At 33.8% G+C, this 27992-nt stretch overlaps 1 protein-coding gene across 1 annotated transcript; it reads right to left on the bottom strand.

The window, feature by feature from the left end:
- Positions 1–9676: 9676 nt before the first annotated feature.
- Positions 9677–27342, bottom strand: LOC118191253 (uncharacterized). The gene is made up of 4 exons (XM_035362054.2): positions 27234–27342; positions 21800–22001; positions 16807–17063; positions 9677–9860 (listed from the first exon to the last, which is right to left on the bottom strand). The coding sequence occupies exons 1-3, from the start codon at positions 27252–27254 to the stop codon at positions 16813–16815; spliced, it is 474 nt and encodes a 157-aa protein (XP_035217945.1). The 5' UTR covers positions 27255–27342; the 3' UTR covers positions 9677–9860; positions 16807–16812.
- Between the last annotated feature and the right edge of the window lie 650 nt (positions 27343–27992).

Raw genomic sequence — 27992 nt, 5'->3', positions numbered from 1 at the left:
TTTGTGTATTTAGAGATAATGAAGACTGAAATTGCGCAATCAAACGACCTATTTGGTTCATCATGTTGAATAAACCTGGCTTTTAAGAAACCTTTATGCAGTTTTATGCGAATCAATCTGTAAGACTGAAATGTGATGGTGCTCATTTTAAATAAGCATTCGAAGGATTCTCTTGGAGCACTCTCTAATTTATTCTGAAAGGAGTCATTTCAATTACCTGCTGATTAAATTTCGCCCGAATAGGGCATGTTTGACATTCTAGCAATGTTGTCTACAGGTGAGTATTTTGTCTGAGGATGAGATGTGCTTCCATTGTTTCATTCATGTCAACAAGTTTTTGTGTCTGTACGACTATGCAATGGAAATACAATGGTTGCCGCCAAAAAGGAAGATTGAAATCACTCCATCTCCTGGAGGAGACAGGAATCTGTTTTTAGGGATACCTTGTTTGATTTTCTGAGCTTCTTAGAGCACAGACTAATCATCATCACTAAATTTTTCCTATGCTATGCTTTTTCGAAAATGACAAGGTATTATCTGAGAATCGGTGCCATTCTCTCTCAGGAAACTACAAGTTCTCATAAGTATCGAAGTGGGACTGCAATGGGTGTAAGTTACCCAGAATCTGGTTTATGCAGAAAAAAGAAACTAATGAGAAAGTAAAACATTATTTTATTAAAATTCTTTTCATTTAAATCAACCTGATTTTCAATTTCCGAATAAGCACTTCACAACTACGATTGTGGTTCATGCGCAAACATGGGAGGAGTATCAAAATAGAAACTAGGAATATTTAAATCTTCTATTTCCTTTCTCTGTACAAGAGTACAATAAAAAACTTGATATAAATCTGTACCCAGAATGCTTTGTTCTTAATTCGAAATTCTTTCAATGATGAAAAAAAAACGCAGTTGTAAATTCATTATATTTTATGACTCGGACTTATATTCAATTTTAAAATATTCAGAGTTATCGCTCGCTTTACCACTCAGAATATAGATGGGCAGAACAGCAGGAACAGTATGTCATGTTAAAATATTCTAGAATTCATTTTTTCCCTTACTAAATAGTGAGTATATCAGTGACTGAAAAAGAACAGATTTGATTTAAAAATCATGTTACAGCAAGTTTATGAATCTGAAAACTATTGTACCGAATGTACGAATTGTGGCATTTTGGATACTGTTTATGTGAAAGCAGCCGTGGTCTGTTCTGCAAGCAAATATAGAAGACTATATTATTTTTTTAATTCTCTGTTTCATGAATGAGTCATGTAGTTTAAACAGTTGGTATATACTAATTCAGAAGTCAAACAACAAAAATACGTTGATTTTTGTTGTTTGACTTCTGAATTAGTATTTATTCGGCGTGTTATTGTGTCTTAGTTGGTATATAATAAAGACGCATTTTGAGCTACTGCTAAATACTGTTAATAACAGTTATTCTGAAGTAAATTTGCATATTTTGTTAATAATATACAACAGTTTTTAGTATTTTTAGTATGCGTAATGTCAATGCAAAAAAAATGTATCCTTGGTATCAGGAGAGAAAACTGTTATAGAAAGGAAAAAGAAAAAGAACAAAAAATATTCAGATTGTCATAATCAAAGTTGGTTTTGCGGTTGCGAAACAAATCTAATAATTTAATTAATCAAGTTCGAGAGTTCAGTTTCAGGCAGCTTATGAAGGAAACCAAAAATTAAAAACTAAGCAAGCTAACAATTAGAACTCAGAAACTGTTAGTTACCTAAAAACACTAACAATTATATTCACACAAAGGTAACGGAAAGTCGTGATGAAGTGCAGTTTCAAAACTAAACTAGCAGCAACAATCTGGTAAATGTAAGTGATCTGGTTTTTATGGTCATGTGTTATAAATGTACATTATTATATGTTGGAACTTGACTTAATTAGCACACTTTTCTATAAATGCTAATTACAGCGTTTTTACTAAATTTTAATATGCCGAATGAAGAAACACCGAACTCAAACTGGTTAGTTATTCAAAAACCCAAGGTTCGGTGTATTGCTTCAGTAGCCTGTAGTTTTTGTACTTCTTTAAAGTAAGAATATTATTCAGTTAGTAAATTATTTTAATAAATGGAGAAAGCTGGTATTAATAAATGAAGGACATGAATGTTTCCTAGAACGTTCTGAATTACTTAAATTGGATACAATAATTATGTTGCTGGTTGACAAGAATTGATAAAATGATTTAATTTACATCCCAGTATTGGTAATTCATATTAAATTAATATTTCGGAGAACTTCTTGACGTCTGTGAACACACTTTAATACGGCAGAAGAATTTAATGTCTAGGAGTTATAAACTAGTCCAACTAGTATTTTAATTTGAACATTTAATGAAGATTTTGTAGAGTAATTTGCAAACCAAATTGCCAACAAAAAGGAGTTTATAAATATTAGAAATTGAGAAGTAAACCAAATAATTTCTAAAACTAAAACTCACTAAAACGGTGTCTTAATTGACATAAGCAGGTGTCTGTTGTCTTAAAAAACAACTTTCGATATGAGTATGAATAGAGAAGGAATTATAAAAGGATATTAATAAAGGAAGAGCAACGGATGAATATCAAATCTTAGACTAGAGAATTTTGGGCAAAGATAAATCTCAAACAAGCCGATAATTTTCTCCCAACTGCACAGAATCTGAACAAGAATATCAAAACATGTCACCAAGAATAAGATAGCCAGTGGTATTTTTATGTAATTACAAAGTTTCTTCACCTACTAATATTCTTTTAAAAATACCATTTTTTCTAATAAAATAAAATAACCTTTATTTATTCAGTAGTACTATACATTAAATAGACCGGGAATAAAAATTCAGGTCTTCTAAATCTGAATCTAAAAAGCATTTTAGGCTTTGAATAAATGAGTTTTACTGATGTCATTTTGAATGATGATTTGATGATTTGAATAGATGAGTTTTACTAAACAGAAGGCTTTCATTATAAATAAAATGCGATTATTTTGTTTCCAATATTACCTGGATTTCTAAAATCAGCTGTAGAATGATGCACTCTTAATTTTCTGGTAGCAATTTAGCATTTCATGTTTACTATTTATCTGTTTTAACTTTTAAAATAGTCTTCCCAACCCTTCTGTACTTACTTTAACTAAAACACTTCTAAGAAAATACAAAACTTTGAACTGTTATACAAAACATTTTTCGTTATACATACGAATCAAGATCCAAGAGTTTTAATTACGCACTTCATTTGTTAAACTTCACTTACATTTTAGTAAATGCGGATATGCTTTAAGTCCTTTAAATTTGCTTTTCTTGAAAAGTAAAGTATACTTTAAGTAGAAATGTACCTTAAATAACTGTACTTTAAATTTCAAACTGAACTTTAAATAGATTTTTTTAATATTAAGCAATAGTTTTTTTATTATTATGATTCTTATATGATTGATTCAAAATATTGGAGATTCAAAAGTCTTTTAAGATTCGGTTACGGATTTGAGAAACTTTTCGTCTCATTCTTAAATGCTGCTTTGTTTTTAACTAACGTGTAGAGACGTTAGGTATTTTTTTAAAGCAGAAGATGTGAAAAATGAGCAACGTCTTCGCCAGGACTCGAACCACGGACCTCTCGAATACACGCCGAGCGTACTGACCACTACACTACGAAGGCATGCTAAGATGGCAGGAGAAATACCTTATAAACGTAACAAGAAATACTGTTATAAGTTTAATCTTTTGAAATCTATGGTCAATATTATTTCTAAAATTAAGAATGAAATTTTAATTATTGACTTCAAAACCTAATTTTAACTTGGTTTTTTAAGTAATAAAATCTTCCTTGAAAAGTTAATGGCGTGTACGGCAGGTTCTACAACAAAACTTAAACTACTCAGAAGAACCTCGCACGCAATGCGGTTTAATGTGACCTTTTAACAACAGATGAATACCAAATAAATGTTCTAATGACAGTTAATTTATCTTGTCCTTCTCCGTTCTCAGCTTTACAGAGCAAGGCCACTTATATAATTATCTTCTGTTTTACGATCCTCGTAAAATAAAATTACCTGAGCCTTTCCATTCAAAGCGTTCTGAAAGCAATCAGATCAGTTTAAGCTCTCTTTCAAAGAGACCTCACATCTGTTGTAAAAGTCGATCATTATTTCTACAAAAAAAGGTACATATTGAATCCTGAATTCTTTTTGATATGCGCATCGTGGATGAACGTGAGCTGTATTAATCATCCTATTAAATGCTTTTCAGTATTCCGTCTTGGCGTGCACATAAAACGAACTTTCAAATGAAAGTATTATGTATCTTTGAAAATGTTGTAGAAAAAAAAAGTGGCTAGTGTATAGATAGCTTCATATATATGAAAACGATAACTTTAGTGGGTTCTATAAGGCATATAACCGAATTGTCTAAATATCCTATTAAGTACTTTCTCTTAATGTAAATTTCCCATATTTTAATGTAAAAGAATACGTCGACGTAAAAGAAAATAATTTCTTTTAGTTTAAAATTTAAGAGTACATGAAAATTCTTAATATAATATTTTTTACTTGTTTTATCATGTCTATAACTGAATGTGGCTTTCAGCAGAGAATTTTGAAGAAAACGAATCTCATATTTTAGGTAAACAGTTGCTCCCAGTTTTGTATGAAGGCAAAACATTTTTGTTAAAACTTCACTTTCTTATAATAATAACACTTTTGTGATTATTGTTTGAATAAACGTATGAATACTGATATAAAAAATTGAAAAAAATGTGTGATGTTGTTTCTTTAAAGAAAATATTTAATCCAGAAGCTGAATTTTACATTACTGAAACTAGTATCTAATAAAATCATGTATTTCATTTCAGTAAAGACTTCTACAGCCTGTTCTCTTTCAACAATTACCATATTTTGTATTCTTCTTTGAAAAAAATCGCTGCATTTCGAGGCAATTGTGCACATAAATTTCAGGAGAGCATCTTGAGAAGACTGTAACTACCTCAGCTTCAGCTGGGAACTGGGCAGAGAGTCTCTTGCTTAACCCCTTCGCGCCGGGTAGCCCAAACGCGTGCTTATCGCGGAGGCCGGCAGTGTCTTACGCGAGCGTCTGTCCAGGGCCGGGGGCTTTTTTGCTATTAACCCTTTAACTGTCAAGTTATTTTGATGATTTGGGTACACAAATTGTCAAATTTTTTTATTGGAAAAACCAAATGTAGCCGAAATAAACATCTCCCGATATATAATCGGGTATGACAATACGATGCACTCAAAAAAAAAAAAAAAAAAATTACCCCGAGAAATACTTGGGCGTGACATTTTCGAACACCAGTGCTGTGCCCAAGATAATCTCGGGCATGACAGTTAAAAGGTTAAGCCTAAATACATGAAATTTCCGAAGTATCAGCGCATTGTTTAATAATGCTCTTAGAGTATTTAAACGGCTTATGCTTTATAGATAGATAGATATATACTTTAATTACCTTATTTCTTGTTTAAATGCATATTTTACACATTTTATTTTCATTACACACCAGTTTATGACTTTTATACATCTGAAAACTAAATATATTACTTAAAATTTTCTTTTCGTATGAAAAATTTGAAAACAGGGATCTACACACAGTCCTGCGTTACATTCCTTGCACTCGTAATAACTCATTTGCTGTTTTGGAGGATTTTTCAGGGAATGTGAACAAACGAAGCATCGTCGTCTCATTTTCTTATCAGTCTCTTCTGAACAAAGTTTTGGAAAATGTCTTTCAGTTAATCTTTCAGAATCAATATCAGAATTTCAGAATCAATATCTGAAATATTTTGCATCATTTCTGCTATTTCATGCTCTGTTAAACATTTTCGACGCTTCGACGTTGCAACGGTAAAAACAGAAAGAATTCACGTCTAACAAGATCTAATTATTTTCTAAAAACTGAACTGCAAACCGAAATACCCAACGCTTTAGCGAAAATAAAACTTCTCTACTTACAATAAACAACTACCACGTGCGAATTTAAAGAGACGTCATAAATCACGCCATTCGGAAACATTTATTTTCCCTTTTGTTTATATAATCAAAAACACGTGTATGTGAGTCATGCTTCTCTTATTTCGAGTAGAAGGTCTAATGTACATGTATCTGAAACCATATGAACATACAGTGCCATCTTGTGGCAGAAATTATAGTTTTTAAAACGTTCCAGGACACTGGCACAAATACGTGACAGTCGGGGCTGAACGGGAAAACGCTTTGGCACGCCTGCGTGTCAGCTGGTAAGTGAGTGTGTTCGTTGCTGGCACGTAGACGTGACAGTCGGCGCGGAGGGGGCTTAAAGAGATCAGATTTTTACTAGTCAATTACAGCGAAGTCGGACTTTCAGATTAACGGGCGTTATGTGTGCCTACTTCGCGTAGACATGACAAATATTTGTTTAGTCAAACCCAAGCCCATTTACACGATGGTTTACACAATTACAAGATGGTCATTTGCATGCTTCTAAATACGTAATCCAGCGGTCTCAAAATGGCGACTTACGGGCCTTATTTGGCCCCCGATGAAATTTCATGCCTCCTACTTTAATATAATTGAAGTGTATTTATTGTTAATACAGTGTTAATACATTTAGATACAGCAAAATTTCACCGCATAGTGGATTGAAATTTAATGTTTATTAGGAGAATAGAAAAGCACTGGCATGTATTAGAGCAGTCATTACATTCCAGTCGAGTACAAGGCTATTATTGGCACAAACATATGCATTTTTCCTGCATATATCAAAGAAAACTTTAATATATAAAAGAAAGAGAATACGATGTCATTATTTATTCTCAGTTCTTCACCATTCGGAACGTTTTGTCTAAAAATTCGGAAACTTTAGTAATTTGTAGTAATTTTAGCTTATCTTGAAAGTAAGTTATTTCGCGATTAATTCAATATTGTTCTGAAATGCCCTGCTGCGGTAAGATAACTTCCCCGCAAAGCGGGATTAGGGTTGCAGAAAGTGACAGGGAGAAGAAGGGTTGCAGGATTTAGCGCGAAATCACCCCATTTGGCAATATTTGGCGACACAACTGGCGATATGCAATAGATGGAGTGAGAACATGCTAGAAGGCATTCTTAGTGGTTTTCTCGAATGTAGGTTAAATCTATATATGCCCTGTCTGTCCTGGGAGAGAGTAGTATTTTGATTTCAGAGATCAGCTTGAGAGCAACGACCGAGTCAGAAGCTGTACTTTAGTGCGCTGCCGTGAAGCTGTCTTCACCGTTATAGCCTGAAGGCTCTGTTGCTACCTTGACGGAATTTTTACAGTTTGCACTAAGAATAATTCACTTAGCGGAATTCTTAATTTAGAGAAACTTACTTTCCTTATTTTTCATTCATGCACGAGACAAAAAGAGGTCCATCGTTCATTCCTTCAAATACATTTAACAAAGTGCGTAAACCACATTTTCCTTATTATCGCTTATACACTGACTACCAATAAGTATTTGGACACCTGTGATAGAAAGGAAAAACTAACTTTATTCAAAATCAATAGTTGGTAGAGCCTCCACGAGAGTTAATTACAGCATGGACCCTCCAGGGCATATTTTCCACAAGTCTTTGTATGACAGCTAGTGGTATTTTCTTCCACTCGGCTTGGAGAAGACACAGAAGTTCCTTCACCGATTTTGCACGGGTAGTGCACCCCTGAATTCGGCGATGCAACTAGTCCCAGAGGTTCTCGATAGGATTCAGGTCTAGACTCTGGGCAGGCCAGTCCATTCGACGAACTCCATTGGCACCATACCAAGCCTTGGTTAACGTCGAAACATGATAACTGGCATTGTCGTCCTGAAAGTAAAAGGGGTCCAACCCGTAAAACTGCCCCAACGTAGGAAGCACATTGTCATCCAAAATAGTGCAGTAGGCATCGGAGTTGAGCTTACCATGAATGGGGACCAAGGGTCCCAGCCCATACCACATACCACACCCAGACCATAATTCCACCTCCGCCGAACTTGACTGTTGGCACAATGCATTCTGGCAGGAGACGTTCTCCAGGTAGACGCCAGACCCAGACCCTGCCATCCGAACGGTAAAAGGTGAACCTTGATTCGTCCCTCCAAAGAACCCGTTTCCACTGATCTACGGTCCAATTTCGATGTGCTTTGCACCACATTAACCGAGCAGCGCGATTGGACTTTGTGATCAAAGGCTTATGGGAAGCAGCACGACCATGAAAACCAAGCAGATGTGCTTCTTTAAGCATAGTATTCATTGAAACAATACTCCCGGATGCCTGTTGAAACTCCTTGCGGATGAGGGCCATCGGTTGGGTGCGGTTCTTCCGAATTTCTCTGGACAGCCCTCTTCGGTCTCTATCTCCCAGTTTCGTTGGTCTGTCGACTCGGGGCACATTCCGACAATGACCGCTCACCTTCCACTTCTTAATCACATAGGCCACTGTCGATTTTGAGTACTTCAGATCGCTAGATTTGTCCCTTAAGAATCGGCCGCATTTGTGATACCCGATAATTATACCTTTCTCGAAATCAGAGAGCTCCGAACTGCGAGGCATCTTGCACGCGGCTAAAGCCGATGCTGTGTCCTACACGATATATACCGGCGGATTCCGTGACGTACCTTAGAACCGCAGATATCGTCATTTGCATAGGTGTCCAAATACTTATTGGTAGTCAGTGTATTAAATACGAATGTAAATTTACGTATATCTTAGGAAATTTTGAATAAAAAATTCTAATTTTTTCCAGATGTGCTTAGAAATACATCTACTTTAAGATGATGTCTTAAAAATAAATTTTTTTAAATAAATAACAAAAAAATGTGCAAATTATATTTGGATTAAACCTAAATTTCGAATTCTGGAAGAAGGAATAAAGTACGTTTAATAAAAAAGAAGTATTAATAACTATATATCAAATTAAAATAACACTGAAAGCTAAAATTTTGAAAGCTAATTTTTAAAAACTACTCGTGCGATTTTTGCAAAATTTGGCAGTTTGGCATAATTTGAGTCAAAGAATCGAAATATGGAAAACAGTTGGCATGTCCTTTCAGAAAAAGTCCGATTTTGTATCAAAATACCTATATTAAAACAATACTATGTGTAAATGTAAATACCTATCCCAAGTCGCGCTTTCGAGATATGAGAAACATAAGTTGAATTTCGTCAATCTGTCCAGCAGAACGGATATAGAACTCTCACCTCCCCCTTTTTTTTTTGGCCGTGTACATACAGACGTCTTGCCTTCTGAGTCCATTTTATATTCATTTTGCAATCCGTTTTCGAAAAAAGTCCTTTATTCTGTCCTTACGTATAGATGTCACGTAAAAAAATTGTTCAAATGGTTTCTAGAGAGATGAAATTGTATCTTTCCGTTGAAATATAGTACCCAGAATTTTTCGAGATTACAGCGCTTTCTTTACTCCGTACAAAGAAGTTAAAAGGAAAAAAAAAAAGGTTTCTTTACCTCTGCTCATCATTCAATAATATATCTATCTGCTCTTATTTTCAACAGAATCAAAAGTGTACGTATATAATGTAATTTTCTGTACCATTTTATTACGTTTTTACAATACTTTAACTCTGTTTGTATCAAACAGAGCTATAAATATTGTAAAATGTTGTAATATGATAAAAATTAAAAATTTGTGTCAGACAAAAGTACCATTGATTCCTCAAACCAGTCCAATTACAGAACTTATCTCTGTTATTTAATTGTTCTTGAAATTATTACAAAATATTTATTGCACATGTATAAGTTTGCAAACACACGATTGCATTTTCATTTTGCAATACATTAATACGGTGATCAGTTTTACTGGCATGTGTTCTTATCTGAGTCGAAGATGATGACTCCGCTTTCTTTTCCACACCTGAAAGTATCACAAAAAAATATATTAGTTTTAACAAATTTTAGTATTTAGCCAAAATTAAACATTAACACATAATATTAATTAGTTTTGTTTTAGTCAACAAATAACTGTTATGTAAATCTTATTTATGCGTGTATTTTGACTAATAAAATCTATTAGAAGTGTAGTGAGTGTAAGGTGCAGAAAACTATATACATGTTCTAAATTGGGAAACTTTTCATCTTTGATCGATTATCTCGAGAATTGAAAGATACGTTTTCCTGAAATTTGAATGAGCATAGATTGATATACCGCAAAAATAAATATTCCATGCAATTATAGCATATATGTGTGTTCTGCATATGTAGCATGACGTAGGCTCATCGGCGAAGAAAAGTCTAGAACAGAAGCTGCAAGATCAAACAAAGTAAGCTTCTAGGAGGTATGGTCCATTCTAACTGTCCTGCAGCTCTCACAGAGTGACTTCATATTGAAAATGAGGCATTTTATGAGTTCTTAAAGCAATCAGTCCTACATATGCAGAAGCGTTGTTTGCAGATTCTGGAAGATTCTCTTTTGGAAAAAGTCAATTGCTGCTCTCCCAAGAGCGTCTCAAACATGTTCCATAGCTCTGGAAATCTGGCTAAGTTATCTGATTAGCATTTTCACTTTCCAAAAAATTGTCCACCAACTTAGCTCTATGTGAACAAGCCTTGTCATTCATAAAAAGAACCGGAGATTAATTGTACTCTTGAAAATTTAAAAATCTGATCACATTCTGTACCTAAAAGGAGTAATGCGTTCTTAAGGGAAACTGTCTTATACTCCCATTACACATGGTGAGCAGCCCAACCGGTATTAGCTTAGCGTCTCTAACTGACGTGCCGAAGGGCCCGGTTTCGAATCCCGGAGAAGGCATGGATGTTTGTAAATTTATAGTGTCCTTGTGGCATGGGGCGCTCTGAATATGCGGCGAGCTGAAAGTCCTCTCGAGAGGCCCGGTTTCGAATCCCGGAGAAGGCATGGATGTTTGTAAATTTACAGTGTCCGTGTGTCATGGAGGCACTCTGAATATGCGGCGAGCTGAAAGTCTTCTCGAGAGGTTGAATCCTCTCGAGAGGCCCGGTTTCAAATCCTGGAGAAGGCATGGATGTTTGTAAATTTATAGTGTCCGTGTGCATGGGGGCACTCTGAATATGCGGCGAGCCCAAAGTCCTCTCGAGAGGTTGATGGTATGGAAAGAGGAGGGGTGGGAGATCTTTGGAATTGTCCCTCCTGGTGTGCTCTCAATCAAAACTGGGTGAGGCGGAACTAAGCTAAACCGCAGTGTCTTCCATAAGGTTGCTACGAGGAATTTTGGGGGATTGGGCTGACTGTAGGTCAGACAAGTAAGCATTAGTCAACAACAGCAACAACAACACATGGTGAAAGCTATTAGTGGCACCTATGCAGTCGGACATTGTTTCGAGCCCAGGTCGAAATACCAGTATTCAGCGGTCTTTCCCACTCCGCTACTGCTGGAGTTGGGAATGTTTACGCCTTTTGATTTAAAGATCGGTAAGTGTTAATATCTGCATAACAACAAAAAATTGAAAAATTTTGAAAAATTATCAAAAATTTAAGATACATTCATGTTGAAAATTTTTTATTGTAAATATCATGTATGTCATCCTATTATGAATTTTATGATTATTAGTTTGTAAATATTCAACGCAAAATAAAAAATTTTAAAAAAAAACCTGTACTGAAACTTATAAAAGCAAATTCTATGTAACATGGGTATTGAAGGCGCCAGTACGTATCTATCAGGCATTTGAAGAATTCAGGTCCATAGCAAGGGTTCAAAATTAAGTTTTAGAATTTGATTAAAAAAAAGAAAAAAAAACGAAGTGAGATGAAACCGTGGAAAATAATTGCATCTGTTAAATTCTCTCATAAAATTTTAATTGCTTTTTTCTTTGTTGTTACTTTTCTCATCTATATTCTACACGTGATTGTATTGTTGAACATAGCATTTGTAACGACATACATCCGTATGAGATTTTTCTTTTAAATTTCTAATTTCATTCGGTACGTATGCATGAGGAGTATGAGGTGTAGTTTTAAAAAATAATAAATCTTAACAAAACTAGAGCTCTTAGTAGAAACAATGTGAAGATCTACAAGTTCCGCAAAAAAGAAAAACCGAAAGGCTACTTTTAATCTATGAGAGGAAAACGTGTTTCAGAAATAAGATGCGTGATTTTCATTTAAAGATTAGTATGACGTATGCAGATTATCTACGTATGCAGATTAAGATGATAGCATTTCTCAATCAACATATCAGTGCTTAGTTTTATACAGATTCGATAAAAACAAGGAAAGCTTATAAGAATGATTTTTATCCTGCATTTTGTATCGGCAGAAGAAAATATTTTTTGCCCTTATATTCTTGCGTTCTTTCTTTCATTCTATTACTTCATTCATTCATTTTAATAATAGTGATAAGGGCAAGGTAGGCAACCTATCCGCAGACGAACCGTGTAGAGTTATTCTCTCTATTCTCGACTAAAATACTGTCTAAAATGTGGATTATATATATATTTTCGATTCAGCGTAGACTTAAATAAAGTATCTATAGTTGAAATGTGCTAAAACTGAAATTAGCGGTAAATAATAATTTGAATTACGAATTCAACAAAACCTACACTCAGAGTTTGCTTTAGTATGATTGTTCTATGCACTGATAATTTTATATTAACTGACAATTTTCCATATGTATGAATCTAAGAGATAATAAAAGCTTACGTAACTTAAAGTAATCTTCAGTCTGTATTAAAAAACTATTCATTAATGTATATAATAATCATCATTATACAGAAAAAGGTAAGAAATTTAGAACCTAACTCACAAAGGCGTGTAAAAATAAAATCAAAGTAAGTAAAATCCCAAATTCCCTAGTGAAAAACATCAACTAATCGTTTCCAAATTTCCAAAGTTTTCCTCAAAACTTCCAAGTTTTTTCCCCTGAAATGCTTACTATTCGAGATTTACAAAAGAGGAAATATTATCTCTATTTCTCGCTTTTTAATAACTTTATCAAGCATGCAAACATTCTCTACCTGCAATCAAATGGTATTCGAATGGAAAGTTCTTATTCGATTCACTTATTTAACCTCTATTTATTTTCTAAAGAATTCAAGTCTCTCAAAACCCTTTCTGAAAATGATTACAATAAATTTGCAATAAACATTCAGATATATTTATGATATTATTGCATTCAACAATAAAAATCTTATTGAAATAAGAAACATCTATACCCCCCAAAAACAAAATCTTTAAAATCCAATAAAAATCAATTAATTTTATATTATCTGGATCTTAGCACTTATAATCTTAAAGATGTAAGACTTTATGATAAAAGAAGAGAATTCAATTTTTCAACAATTAAACTTATAAATTGGAATACCAACATCCCTTAAAGGTACAATTTTTAATCACCTCACCAGAATTTTAAAAGCATGCTCAGAAATTGAACAATGTTCTTATTAAAATTTTACAAGAAAACGAAATTTCAATTAACTTTATTAACGGTTTATTTAAAAATGCTGGAGTAGTCCACACGTTATAAAATTATTTATTAAAGTTAATGAAAGTTTTTGTCTGAAAGCTCTTAGGGAAGGATAAAGAAGAATATTTTAGAGGGTATTATAGTGTAATTTGTATAAATGACTATACATTCTTCCTTGTCTGTACTTTTATTAACAGAGGGTCTACTTTGTTCTAAGTCGCCATGATAAGCCCACGAAAATGGAAAATCGTTTTGGGAGATTTCAAACTTTCCATCGCCAATTTTTTTCGCCAATGGCGCAAAACTAGCAGCCATTAGCGTCTTTTTATGCTTGCCTTTTGGACTACTGTCTTTTGTTTCTTTGTTCTAATAGTGTTGAATTCAAAATTGTGGTTATTGGTCAATTATTATACATTTTCTAATTTACATTTTAATTTGAATTTTTATTTGAATTTTAATATCTATATATCTAATATATACGTCTATTTTTCTTGTAATTTTTGGACGTTGAATTTATTTCATATGGAATTGTTTTTATACGTTTTTATTTCATATGAATGGAGATTTATTGCGTCGGGGAGGCATTCAAAATTTTTGGCTAAACTATTATAATTAAATTATTTAAGATGGTTCTACTTTGGGGTGAATAACGCAACGATTTTCCTGGGGAATTCCATTGAATTTCATCTTCCTCCTCTTGATAACGAATTAGATTTTGATTGAATTCCTTTTCCTATTCTTGTATTTTTATATTGTTTTCGGAATTTCTTCTGATTTGAAAACAATTAGCTGATGTTTCTTATTAGAAAATATTGTGATTTTATTGATTTTGATTTTACCTTTTTCATGTCTTTGTGAATTAAGTTCTAATTTTCTTACTTTTGTGTGTATAATTAACCTTGCAGCAGCATATTGCGCGTAAATAATATTGGGATATTTTTTTTAATTTACGATACTGTAATAATCTTTATTATTATAATTTATTTCAAATATTATTTATAGTTAGTTTAATAGTGTTATTCAGCAGAGTACACAAGTGAGACAATGTAACGCCCTGAATGCATTTATAAAATTAATACATATTTTAATACTGTGTCTTAGTGCAGTGGTCAAAAACTAAAGTTTCAGTCGGGCCGCATGCACGATTTAAAAACATCTGAACGGCCAAAAAAAACATTTCTTTACAAATTCAAATTTTACAAACTAGAGTGGAAGTAGAAGTCCAACTTTCCTTGATCCTCTGACAGCCATTCTTCCATGAAATTCATGGACAAGACAACGACCATTTCCTTTAAATACTAAGTTAGAGGTAAATAAAACTTTTATAATGAAAAAATAATATCAAACTATTTTAAACGCTCGTTTTTCAAACAATAAAAATCTTATGCACACTGCGCATAAAAAGGGGGGCAGTTTTATATCTCCCGTTCTAATGAGCCGATTCACGAAATTCAAATTGCGTTTTTCATGTCTCGAAAGCGCAACTTAGGATATATATTAGATTTATATATAGCTTTTGTTCTAACGTAGGTATTCTGACAAGAAAATGGGACTTTTTCAGAAATAATTTACCATATTTCGACTCTACGACTCAAGTTATGCCTCGATATTATATTTTGAAATTTTTGATAAGAAAAATTAAAAATTTATCTTGGCGAATTTTTTCCGTTTACGCCAAGAATATTTAACTTGGCGAACTTCTTAATTTATAGCAACCTATTTTTCTTTCCTTTTTCTTCATTGTCCACAAGCGAAAGAAGTCATCGTGCGCACTTTCAAACAATTTTAACAAAGTGCATAAACCACATTTTCGTTGTTATCGTTTATAATAAATACGCCAAATTTCGAAACGAGCCAAAATGTAAATTCCCGTATATCTTAGGACATTTTGAATAAAGAACCCTAATTTTTTGCAGCTATACTTAGAAATACATCTACTTTAGCAAATAGCAAAACTTTTATGGGTTATTATTCAAAAATGTTTTCAAAGAAATTATAACAATTATTTAAAAATACAAATTTTTAAAATAAATCATAAAAATAGGCGAATTTTATATGGAATCAACCTAAATTTCGAAATATGAAAGGAAGAATCAAATAAGTTTAATGAAAAAGAGATATTAATAAATTTATATCAAATTCAATTAATATTACGAAGCTAAAATTTTGTGAGCTAATTTTTTAAAAACTACTCTTGTGATTTTTACAAAATTTAATAGTTCGGCATAATTTAAGTGGTAGAATCGAAATATGGAAAAAAATTAGCACATCATTTCAGAAATAGTCCTATTTTGTGTCAAAATACCTGTATTAGAACAATGCTATATATAAATCTAATACATATTCTAAGTCGCGTTTTCGAGACATGAAAAACGCAAGTTTAATTTCGTTAATAGGCCCAGTAGAACGGAAGATATAGAATTGTCTTCCCTTTTTTTTCGAATCGAATTTACTTAAAAATATGTAATGAAACTATGCACGTTAGATAGGGAACAAATAAACACTTAGAGCCTTTATTGATTAAGCATTTGCTTCGTGGCCGACGTACTACTAATTCAAACGGCACTTTTTATTCAAATTTTAAAGGCGTAAAATTAGCGTCCGGCTTTATCGAAGGGAATCTTTAATAGCTTATTTCTGTTGATTACCCTTTCCTAACGACCGATCTTAAAATTCAGAATGATTTCATAATAGGTAATTTTCAATGCTTATTATAAAATCATTTTGTATTTTTGCTATTTTTACACGATGCCAAATTTAAAATCCTACTGGGTATGCGAGGTAATACGGTGTTTTGCTGTCAACATCCGACTTCTAGCATTATATTTTGGCTCTTAACGGAAATTCGATGCTCGTAGTGCTGCCATCTGTTGAGCAGATTATGAACTTTCCCGTTGAAAGTAGGAGCAATTGTGATTTAACGAAGGGTGATACTGTTCTTAAACTAAGGGTATTTTTACCATTATTTTCCCCTTCTAAAAACATTTAGAAACTTAAAACCGTTTTGAGACTTTAACACTTTTATTAAGTTTTTTTTAATTAATTATTGATTAGTTTAAAATTTTCTCACAGATATCCATTTTTACTTAATTACTGTAATTAATAGCATTTTATTTAAATCCTGAAAGCTGTGTAAGGAATAAATTTAATTCCGAATATTTAAAAAAATACGGTTTGACGCAGTAGTATTGAGAATCCCGCCTTTCCCGAATCTATAAGCATAAAAAAGAATGATAATAAGAAAAAAGGTTCTAGAAAAATTAGGTTACAAGTTTATTATCACAGTGTGCAACATATTATGTGCTTCTGAAGTTCGTTGGGTTTCCTTATTTCTTACTCTGAATGAAATGATGTAATATTTCAAATCTAGTATTTTCTTCAAATACCATTTTTAAGTATAATAAATTACACACTCACCTTAATTTAGTCTTTCTTGCGTGTTGCCAACAAACTAAGAGAATTATTCCTCACTGTGGATGTTACCGTTTGCAGGGAAGCCAGGTATGGGTTTAGAAACTTCTGTACCCTATCGATGATGTTTTTCTTCTCATTTTCTTTTCCTTCTTTCTCTGATGCTGGATGCAAAAATGTCTGCACTCTATCGATAAGGGAATTATTTCCCTTTTCTTTTCCTTCTTTATCCGATTTCATTAATCTGTGAGTGAGATTTGATCCTAGTACAAAGAAATTAGTATTAAAACTTTAAATGATCACAATGAATGGAAAGAAAAAATCATCCGAAAGACATATTAAGACTCATATCGACCCTATTTCCAAGCTGAACCTATTAAGACTAATATTAGCAATTCGAGTTGACTTGAATATTACATCAGTAATCTACTTCTACTATGCAAAAAAACTGTATATCTGCCGCTTTCTGCTTATTTTCTTTCACTGTAGATGTCTGTTACAGTAATAGTTTCCAGAAAGGTTAAGGTTACGTAAGTCCTACCGTCTAAGAAAAATTGTTATAAATCTTAGAATCTGTGAAAAAAATCAGTACTATGTGGGGGTAATAATATCTTGTGTTGTTGCAGATATATACTACAATAAAACTCCATATAGTCTACTCTCATGGATAAAATTAATCAAATTTATGAACATGAACTTTATACGACTTAGATAACAAATATTCTAAGTAGTACCACCTACAGCTTAAGTCGTACTGCATTTTAAATTGGACAATTATAACAAAACATTCTTTTTCTCAATTAATTTATTTATACAATTAATTACAACAATGATCGCAAATATATTTTTTCATTTTTTTATTAACTCCAGCACATACGTTGTGTACCCATCCTTTGCATTTAGGCCCTGAATCATATTCTTTCCGTGGTTTTCCTCACAAATATTACAGGAAGATGGACACGATGTGACAGCTACTGACACTTTGCAGACGCCAGGAAAGCAGAACGGTCTGTCTACGAATACCGATATAGGCTGCCGCTGTTTCATAGCGCTCCGATAATAACTCATTTTCTACAATTAATCCCCACATCCTAGTAGTAATCTATTTCATTTACCTTGTCAAGATGTTTTTCTCAAGCGCACAAGACATCCTTTTCAAAAGATTTTAAGTCGGTATCATTTTCCATAAATGCTAGGGAGTAATAATTAATTGAAAGCGACACAGTTTTCGACTCAGCCCAAACTTCGTTCAGTCATAAGGCTCATAAAGACCTGTCCAGCTGGCAGCCACCGTGAAACTTAAAAATTTAAACAAAACAGCTCATCAGATCTAACATCCACAAAAAAGAACGAGGATAATAACTTGAACTAAAATTCCATATTCAATCGGCCCACAAGCAGCTGAGAGGCAAAGTCGCTGAACAGTAGGGGTTCGAATCCCAAGAACGGCCTGGCTGCATGGTCGTTTACGTCATTTTCCTCACAAGTAACGAGCCAGTTTCCGTTAGAAAGTCTTCCATGAAATCATTCCTCCCCTTAGGCAGATAGCGCTCGAGGCTTTGCCATATTTAAATAAACCAAATTCAATCTTCCTGCTATTTAGCTCCCCAATCAATTTCTTTGCCACTGTCTTTAATTTTATATAATTTTTAAAATCAGTTTCCAGATCGATCTGATGATTCGGCAGAAGATGCTTAGTTGCTTAGATGTTTAGTCGTCGAAGTAGACATTGTTGCCCTTAAAATGCAGCGCTACAAAAATGCACCTGTATCAGTCAAACAACTATAGATACTGATATAGGCTAAACAAATACTGCACGAGATAGCCGCATAAGCATATAAAGACTAGTCCCTGGCTGATAATGTTGCCTGTAATTTCCAGGAATTGATCTAGAACTCAAACCCTAGAACTTTGGAAACATCTTACGTACAACGCAGTATTCATCGCCGTCATCTTTTATTATCAACATCTATGTTGGGATTCTTTTTTCACTATAACAACAAAACAAAAACAAAAACCCACTTTCTTATTTGCTTATGTAACAGTTTCTAGAACCCTATCAGAAAACATTGTGTTGCTATATCTAGTATATTCCCCAGATCTGTCACCCTTTAATCATTTCTTATTCTCCAGTGTAAAATGGGAGCTGAATTGACACAGTCATGGTGATATTCCAGATATTTACAAAGCAGTTAGATTGCAGAGACCTTGGGTATTTTGGAAGCAAAAGTGATGAAAAATGAGCAACACCCTCGCCGATAATCAAACCACGAAGCTCTGGAATACGCGCCCAGCGGGCTGACCACTACACTACGAAGGCATGCTAAGAAGGCGGGAGAAATACCTTATAAGATGATATACAGGAATGTTTTCCATAACTGTTTCAGAGACCCTCAGTAATTCTTAGGGCTCTGATTCTCAAGGCAGTTATTTTAAAGGAAGCAATCAGTAATTTTAAGAACATTATTTTTCAGATTTTTTTTAGGCAGAACCTTGGAACATTTTGAACATAGGCTGTGTAGGCACATGCCTATTTATCTGTCCGTATGCATATACGCATAAGAGAAGTAAAGAAAAAAATAACGAAGTATATTTCTAACATGTTTAATAAAATTTAGTGATTGATGTGTACGATTGTATTACAGTTCCATAAAAAACAAACTTTTCTGCATTTATTATAAACTTTGTAATATAAACATATATGCATATAAACTTTGTAAGGTGCATGTTGATTTTATAACAGTTATTTTTAATTTTGAAACTCTTTAATTTCATTTCTTGTTTCCCACTTAGGAATCCCTACCAGGAGGAGTTTTTAGAATCACGTTGAATGCAAATGAGTTTTAAAGTAGCATTTAACGGAAGTTCAATTGACTTTGATAGAGAGTGCTTAAAAGTCCTTAGTAGCGTGTGTTTCCCTTCTTGCTAATTCATTCCTGAATCTATTACGCTCGGCCGTATTGTACGTGCCCAGTGATAATCGCCGGCTAGTTTAAATTAAGGGCCATCTACATTAGATATTTGTGTCTAGCTTCGGCTAAGTTTATTTTAGTTTTAGATCAGTTTCTTATTTTCTTACCCTGATTTAAAAGCCCAAGTATAGGCTTTTTTGTAAACCCGAGAAGGGGCCAACTGTTGTTATTTTTTTGAGTGAATAAAAGGGTATTTGAACCCTTCTCGAGTCTACGTTGCAAGTACTTGAACTCAGCGATAAGTAGCTACTTAGTTCGCTAGGTTCCACGACATCTCATCATTGCCAAAGTAGCGAGGGACATTACAACTTAAAACCTTATTTAGCATAACCCTTAATGTATGCAATTTTATTCTTTTTGTTATTCTAACTTTAGATCTTTTTAGTTTACTTGTCATTCCTATAATTTTTATAAAGTTGACTGTGAGCTATTAATTTTGAAACGTAATCATTATAACTCATTATTAAATATGATTCTTTTGTTTGCAGTGAATACAGAGGCTGTTCACACATTTTTAGACGACGTATATTGTATTCACAAAACTAAATTACATACAATTCTTGTGTTTTAAATGTTCTATTTGACATCCCTTATTCTGAACTATCTTTCGACACTGCAATTTCCAGGATAATAATGCCTTTTGAAGTGGCAGAAGAGGTATTCTATCCCATTCCTCCCGAACAGCTTTCCAGAGTCCTGTTAGGGTTTTGGGACAACATTTGGATAATGCAGTTTTTAAAAGTCCGAAAGCACAAAACTCCATAGGTGACAACATCGGGAGATTTAATAGGGATATCAGTGAAGGGTATGGCCTTAATACCAGTTTTTTGTTCCATTTCTTTTATGAAATTTACAGTGGATTTTGATGTGTGACTGCTAGCTGATGGAGTCCTGATGGAGTCTCACAGATGGATGGCACTGTGGGTAAAGCGATGGTATTTCATTCAAGAAAATTGGCGATAAAATATGTTCCGGATAGTATTTGGAGTTAATCTTGACATTTTTTTGCACTCTCTTTATTTTTAAATTGCCATTATAAGGAAAACCAGCAACAATCATGAATCCCTAAGAAAAACTTTCTTCCGATTCTTTGAACCACATACTTAAATTTTTTTCTCCCCTTTTATGATCATAAATGGCTCTTTTTTTGTTACAGTCATTTAAATACACCCATGCTTCATCTATTGTGATAATGTTTTTCCATTTTTCTTTGAATAAGTGTTTCTCATATAGAATTCTGCAGCGTGTCCTGGGTTGAGTGATATGCTTTGAAAGAAGACGATGCACATTGCGTTTTTTCGCTTTCTTAAGATTTAAATCAACGTTTATCATTTTGTTTACAGTGGACACCGAGCATTTTAATGATTTTGCAACTGTCCTTTGACTAGGGAGATTTTCTTTTAACATTAAACAACGTACCTTTGCAATAGTCGAAGATGTCCGTTTTTTCCTTGAATACTTGTTTGGAATTTTTGTCCCACTTGAGGCTCCAATTTGACGTTTTTTTTTCCTTTCCTGTTGATGATATTACCTATCGAGACGCTTTAGATATCACAAAACCATGACTCTCACATCGTTTTTGGATAACGAGTATGCATATTTCTCTTCGGAAAGAGCGTAAATGTAGCCTTCGAACCACTGCTTTGTTAAATTCGCCATTTTGAATAAAAACAAAACTTTCAAGCCACAGACGATAATTTTGACTTTTAAAAACATAATAGAATTGCAATGACTTCTTATGCAGCAAACGATTTTTTATTACCGCTTACCAAAATCGTCCAAAAAATGTGCGAACAGCCTCTGTATATGCACCAGAGTTAATCAACACAGTTAGTCACTACTGGTTACATTTTAAGATATAATGGCAAATTTTATATTCAAATTTAATTATTTTTTGAACTAATTATTATTTAATAGCTTGCTTTTTAAACTTTTTGCACTTGGATCACATTTTAAATTAACATTTGAAACGAAAATTTAACATTTTATAAAACTGAAGTCTATTATAAATTCACTTTTAGACTAACCTATGGTTTCTATAAAATCTCTCAGCCCTTTCATAGAAGTTGAAGATTCTTCATCCTTGCCTTCTTTCTTCGTAGGCAATCGAAGAGGTAAAAAGCCAGAAGGTAAAATCTTTCCTAATGGCCCTTTTTGCAAGTCGGTAATTGTTTCAGAGAGTTTGCTTTGAGGCGAAGCTGTTGCAGTTACAGCCAATAGTATCAACAGCTGTAATAAAGAAAAGAATAATTAGTCAGATTTAAAATACTATATTGTGCATTATAATTATTTGATATGAACTACGAGATTTAACATTGTTACTTCAATTTTAAGCAGTTTATATACTTTAAATCAAGCTGCATAAAAAATACCATTTTCCAACAATCAAACTTTAGAAAAGAGCCGCCCAGTCGTTATAGTGGTCAGAGAAGCTGAATGCGATGCCGAAGGGCCTGGGTTCGAATCCCGGAGAAGGCATGGTTGTAATTGTCTGTTCCTTCGTAGGAAAGGCGATGGTGGTCCATTTATTAGGTGCCTCCATAATAAAGAGACCACCACATCCCGCCTTGTGTAGATTAATGGACAGAGTTGTAATTGTTCACAATCTGCCATTGGAAAAAAAACTTTAGGTGTAGGTGTATTTAATTATGGCAAAGCACACTAGGGCTATCTGCCTAAGGGAAGGGCCTTCGTGGAGGACTTTCTAAGGGAAACTGGCTCGTATACACGTTACACATGGGGAAAACCACGAAAACGCCCATACAGCCAGCCCGTTCACGGGATTCGAACCTCGGACCGAACTACCAGTGTTCAGCGACTTTACCGCTCGGCCGCTGGTGGGCCAGAAACAAAAAAACTTTAGAAAATATTATTTTAAAAGGCCTCCCCTCGAATCTTTCAATATCAATATCAAGAGGATTTCTCAAAGAATTGTTGAGTCATTTGGTTCCTTTGATGCGGAAGACATGAAAAATGAGCAAAGCCCTAGCCGGGACTCAATCCTGGACCTCTAGAATACGCGTCGAGTGTGCTACCATTGTACTACGAAGGATGCAGAAAGGAGGGAGAAAATACCTTATATACTCCCCCTTTTAAAATGCTACTGGGAATTAGGGTTTCAATCAAAGAATTCAATGAAGAATCATCATCCACAACCCTTTAGTTCGGGTGCCACTGTAGAATCGTTAGGGTATTTGAAGCAGGAGAGGGAAAATTGTGCAATGCCCTCTCCGGGACTTGAACCTGGACCTCTTGAACACGCGCTGAGTGTTCTAACGTTTCACCACAAAGGCATGCAGAAAGGAGGGAAAATATACCTTATAGAATAATTATAATACAACGATAATGCTGATGAGGTCCTTGTGTTATTATATCTTCTGAGCAAAAGAAATTGCAGTTTTCAGAAGAATAACACGCTAGCAACAGGAGCTTACATTAGCAGAGTTCCTTTTCAAAGAGTCCAAAATATTCCGAGAAAAGCACGATGACCAAATCTTTCCCCATTAAAATACACACGGGACACGTTAACAGGCGAAATAGTCGCTATCCAATCCGTTCGTAGTGAGATGAACAAGGGACTTCACTCACGTTTCGACGCATTCTTTTGTTCATTTTCCTTGTTTTGCACGTGACGCTCTCATTTCGTCTGTAACTTATTTGAAATTTTCACATTGTTTTATGTCTCAAAATTAGAAATTAAAAGTTAATGACCTAAAACTGCAATGGTATATTACAGTACAAACGAAAAAATTGACAGTTTCACTTAAGCATATGTCGAATTTGCGCAATACTTACGGAGGTCCCACAAAATTTCTGTTAATATTATGGGGTCCTGGGGGTCGCGAAAATCTCAGTAATAAAAAGGGGTCGTGACTGAAAAAAACGTTTAAGAAACCCTGCTCTAGATTACTATGGTAATATTGATAACTGGTCCCCTTTTGAATATAACTATTAAGTAAACGTATTTTTTAAATTAAAATCATATTTTTAATCTTCTTTACCGGTGTGTCCCATTTTGTGTCGTTTCTAACATTTCTTTATAATGTTATGAATTGTGAACTAGTGCACACTACAAATACAAACTAGCCGCTTTCTTTGCTGGAACATGAGTCGATTCTAACTAAGTACTCAGTACTTTAAAAACTTCTATAACTTCTGAATATTTTTGCATTCAATTGATGATAAACCTTAAATACAGCGTTTGGAAACTGCTGAAAATTTTCGTAAAGATTTCATTTAACCATACATATCGCCATGCGTTGTTATAATCAAATAATTTAAAATTCTGATCAAACATTTTGCTGCTACATCTTTCTGCTTTTATTTAGTTGTCATAATATGCTAACATCTAAGGAAACAGAAATTTTAGTCTGCTATAAAAATCTACCTCGAAATTAAGGAAAATTTCAGTGAAAATATTTCATCAAAAAGTAAAAGATAAATTTTTTTTAATTCTTTACGTTTCTCAAAGGAAATCACTGCTAGGAAATCGTGTTTTAAATGTTCTATTCAGAAACTGCATGTGATGTAGATAAGAAATTTACAAACATAGCATATATTCCGGCGTATAAGGCGCACTTTTAATACAAAAAAATAAGATCGAAATTTACGCGTGCTCGTTATACCTCAGATATAAAAGAAGGGAAAAGATCAGCATACAAAAATTATATTTCTACATGTACCTAATTGCTGTTTATTTAAAAGAAATGACTTCTATGAATTTAAAAATTTCTTTATCTGATAACATGAAAAGTTCGTGAAATTCATCTTCTGTTATACACTGAGGAGCCAAAACATTATGACCACATAATAAATAACGCGTTGCGCTATCTCTGGCCTGCAAAATAGCTGCAACTCCCCTTGGTATGGATGCTACAAGTTCTTGGTAGATGACTGGCGAGAGGTTGTACCAAATGGTCTAAGCAGCGGGTCACGCAAAGTCCAGCTATTCCGACATGATGGTGTTTGAGCTCAGAGTTGGCACTGCATGATATCCCAAATGTGCTCTACTGGGTTAAGATCTGGCGAGTTAGGTGGCCTGAAAGGCGCCATTTAACTGTACAACTGATTGGCAGTTATGTTCGGATAGTCTGCAGCTTTCAATGTTTATTCTACCGCAACAAATTGCCCCAGAGGGGAACGTCCAAAGCAAAATACCGCCACCACCAGCCTGTGTATGACCTGCTGCAAAAGGGAGCAACTGTTCGCCTAGAAGACGGCGTATTCTGACAGCCATCGACGTGATGAATGAGAAATCGTGATTCAACCGACCAGGCAACTGTCTTCCACTTATCCATGGTCCAGTCTCGATGTTCCTGGGCCCAGTATAGGCGTACTTGACAATGACGCTTTGTCAACAGAGGCACACAAGTGGGGCATTTGTACGCAGTCTCATATCCAACAGTGTCTGCTGAACTGTTCCGAAACACTTGTACTTGGATCTGCACTGTATTGGGCTGTCAGCTGAGCCAGTGTCATGAGCCCATTTTGCTCTAACAATCGGGGCAATCTTCGAAGTCTTTTTCTTTGATGACGCGTGGACGTCCAACATCTTGGCGTCTATTGCTGGTTTCCTCGTTATTTATACACTTTGCATAAATACTAGCAATGGAGATCATGAGCAACTTACCAGTCTTGCAGTTTCAGAGATATTCGTCCCGAGTCTTCGGGCCATTACAATCTGCCCTCTATCAAATTCGCTTAGACCAGCATCACTCGCAAAAGTAAGTGCAAGAATAATTCCATACTTTCTCTAAGCAGCAGATAAATATCATTTTCACTTAACCACATACCCTCCACATCATCCAGACGAGTTCATTGAAAAATGCGGGGATGGTCATAATGTTTTGGCTTGTCAGTGTATATTATATTTTTAATGTTCGAATTATACAAGGAATAATTTCGTTCCATGCTTATATTCTGCATTGAAAAGCTATTGTTAGACTGGTATGACGCGTTTGGCCTCATTTTCCTTCTTTGTTCCTTCCATGACTTCGATGTTCAGTTCAAAATCACGGTTTCAAGTGACTACAGAAAAAGAAAACATCTAACTGCTAATTCCTCGAATTCTTTCGGGTCGCAGGTATATTATTAACTCAAATAATGTTCCCTTTTTTCTCAAATCACTATAATGACATTCTTGTGCACACCTGCATGGAGTAAAAGCCCCTTCTTTTCAGAATTATTTATCCCTCATGCATTTCTCCCCACATATATATTGTTTTCCATATGGGTTTGTCAATTCAATATAACAATGTTCGAAAGCCTGTAAAAAACTTCGAAAGAATCACTTCAAAAGATTGGAGCACAGCACATGTATCTTTTAGGTTACTTCGTAAAGAAAAGGGTGCGCGTTATCTAAAAACTAAAATGTTTAGTTTGAAATCACAGTTATATTGTATATTTATTCTTGTTTCCGAACAGAAATATTAATTTTTATTGGCAAAGAAGAGCTGCAAAAACATTGTTGCTTAAGAGAAATCTATTTTGTCTGAAAACAACATCAAATATAAATCAAGTTTATGATATAAAAATGAAGCAACAAAATATTTAAATTTAAATTGTATTGGACCATGGCACGTTTCGAGCTTTTTATCTGTTTCTTCTCTCTATTGTTAAAATATTGCTGCTAACTGTTCTACACTGGATAAAATTAAAATTAAAATAAACTTCATTAGATTACTTTCAATCACAATAATAATCGCATAAAAGATCAAATAGAAAATAATGCTGCATATGAAAGAATCAAATAGATTTTTTCCCCTTGACTTGACAAAAAAAAAAAAAAAAAAAAAAAAAAAAAAGCTGTAATGAAAATTCTCGAAAAATAAAAACTGTATGTACAAAGTCCTGTTTACTTGATTATTATTAGTCCTATTTACTTGATTATTTTCCTAAAAATATCATTCAGTTTAATATTCAAACGCTATTCATGAAAATAAAAATGAAGTCGAAGTTTGAATATTCTTATAAATAAATATTACAATGAAACTGGGTCGGTGACTTTTCACTTGTAAAACAATAATATCTAACTCTAATTTTATATTTTTAAGTTTTATTACATATTGCCGAAATCAAATCATATTAGTAGTTAAAATAACCATCTCTTTTTCAAGCAACTGGTTCATGCGAAATATTTACAATAGACAAACTATACAAGGTAACTAATATGCGTAAAACAATTATAAACGTAATAGAACATTTTAATAAAATTTTCTAAACATTTTAATTTTTAAAAGTGTTATTTAATTTTAAAAAAAGTATTGCTTTTACAGAAACACTGTAGGTTTGTTTCCCGCTACATCTACATTTATTGTTTTTGAGTAATAAATAAAACTTGCGAACTTAAAGATTAATAATTCTCTGGCATGGAGAATAATGCATTAATTTGTTTAAAAAAATAGCAAAAATATTGCACGCATAGTTTGAATACGAGTAACAATTATTTAAACTAATACTCACCAATGCACTTACAGCTGACATTTCACTAATGAAAAATAACTGTTCCTTTCTCTCGGCTGGCGATTACATCAATGTTTTTCACGGTCTGATTCTTGAAAGCGAAAAAGAAATCCTCACTTCCGAGGACACGAAATCGTTAAGAAATATAGTAAATGCGGAAATAATACGTGCTAATACATTCAAATCCGTGATATTTCTTAATTTAGTTTAAAGCTTACGTAACCTACATCTAACAGTTTAGTTTTAGATTCGACATCTCAAATTCCTTCGTTATTCGAAGCTGTTTCTGAACCCTTATTCTAGTTAATTTATAATTCTTTGAAATCTTTTCAGCATATTTTCATTCTTCAACAGTTGAAGTTCTAGGAATCATATTTATTTGCTTTATGATTTTCTAAACTAAAGTGTAATCCTATTTTACTCCCATATTATTCTTATAAATATTATGTGTAAAGTTATATTAAGCCGCCCAGACAGTATAGTGATTAGGGAAGTAAACTGAGTTGGCTTCCGACCCAGGCATAAATATATCCATGTAGAATTGGTTACCAACTCAGCGGGAGTTAACCACTAGCTGCCAGGCCGCAGCTCTGGCCATCCCCGGCTGAGCAGACGACATTTATAAAATGCAAAAAAGAAATATACGTGTGCATACAAGGCACTTGAAGAAGAGTACAATCAAAATATATGTATATATATATATATAAATACCAACTCAGATACAGATATATGCACACTTACATACATTACATACATATA

Source organism: Stegodyphus dumicola, chromosome 12 (assembly GCF_044657685.1).
Source record: "Stegodyphus dumicola isolate Sdum_Otavi_A_Nest chromosome 12, ASM4465768v1".
NCBI classification, from domain to species: domain Eukaryota; kingdom Metazoa; phylum Arthropoda; class Arachnida; order Araneae; family Eresidae; genus Stegodyphus; species Stegodyphus dumicola.
This window is presented reverse-complemented; position numbering and strand designations above follow the sequence as displayed.

Coding starts and splice junctions, on each gene's coding strand:
- LOC118191253 (XM_035362054.2), bottom strand. CDS start 27,254: ATGTCAGCTGTAAGTGCATTG. Junction 22,002..27,233: donor TGTCAGCTGTAAGTGCATTG/GTGAGTATTAGT, acceptor TCTTTATTACAG/CTGTTGATACTATTGGCTGT. Junction 17,064..21,799: donor AGATTTTATAGAAACCATAG/GTTAGTCTAAAA, acceptor TCTTTGTACTAG/GATCAAATCTCACTCACAGA.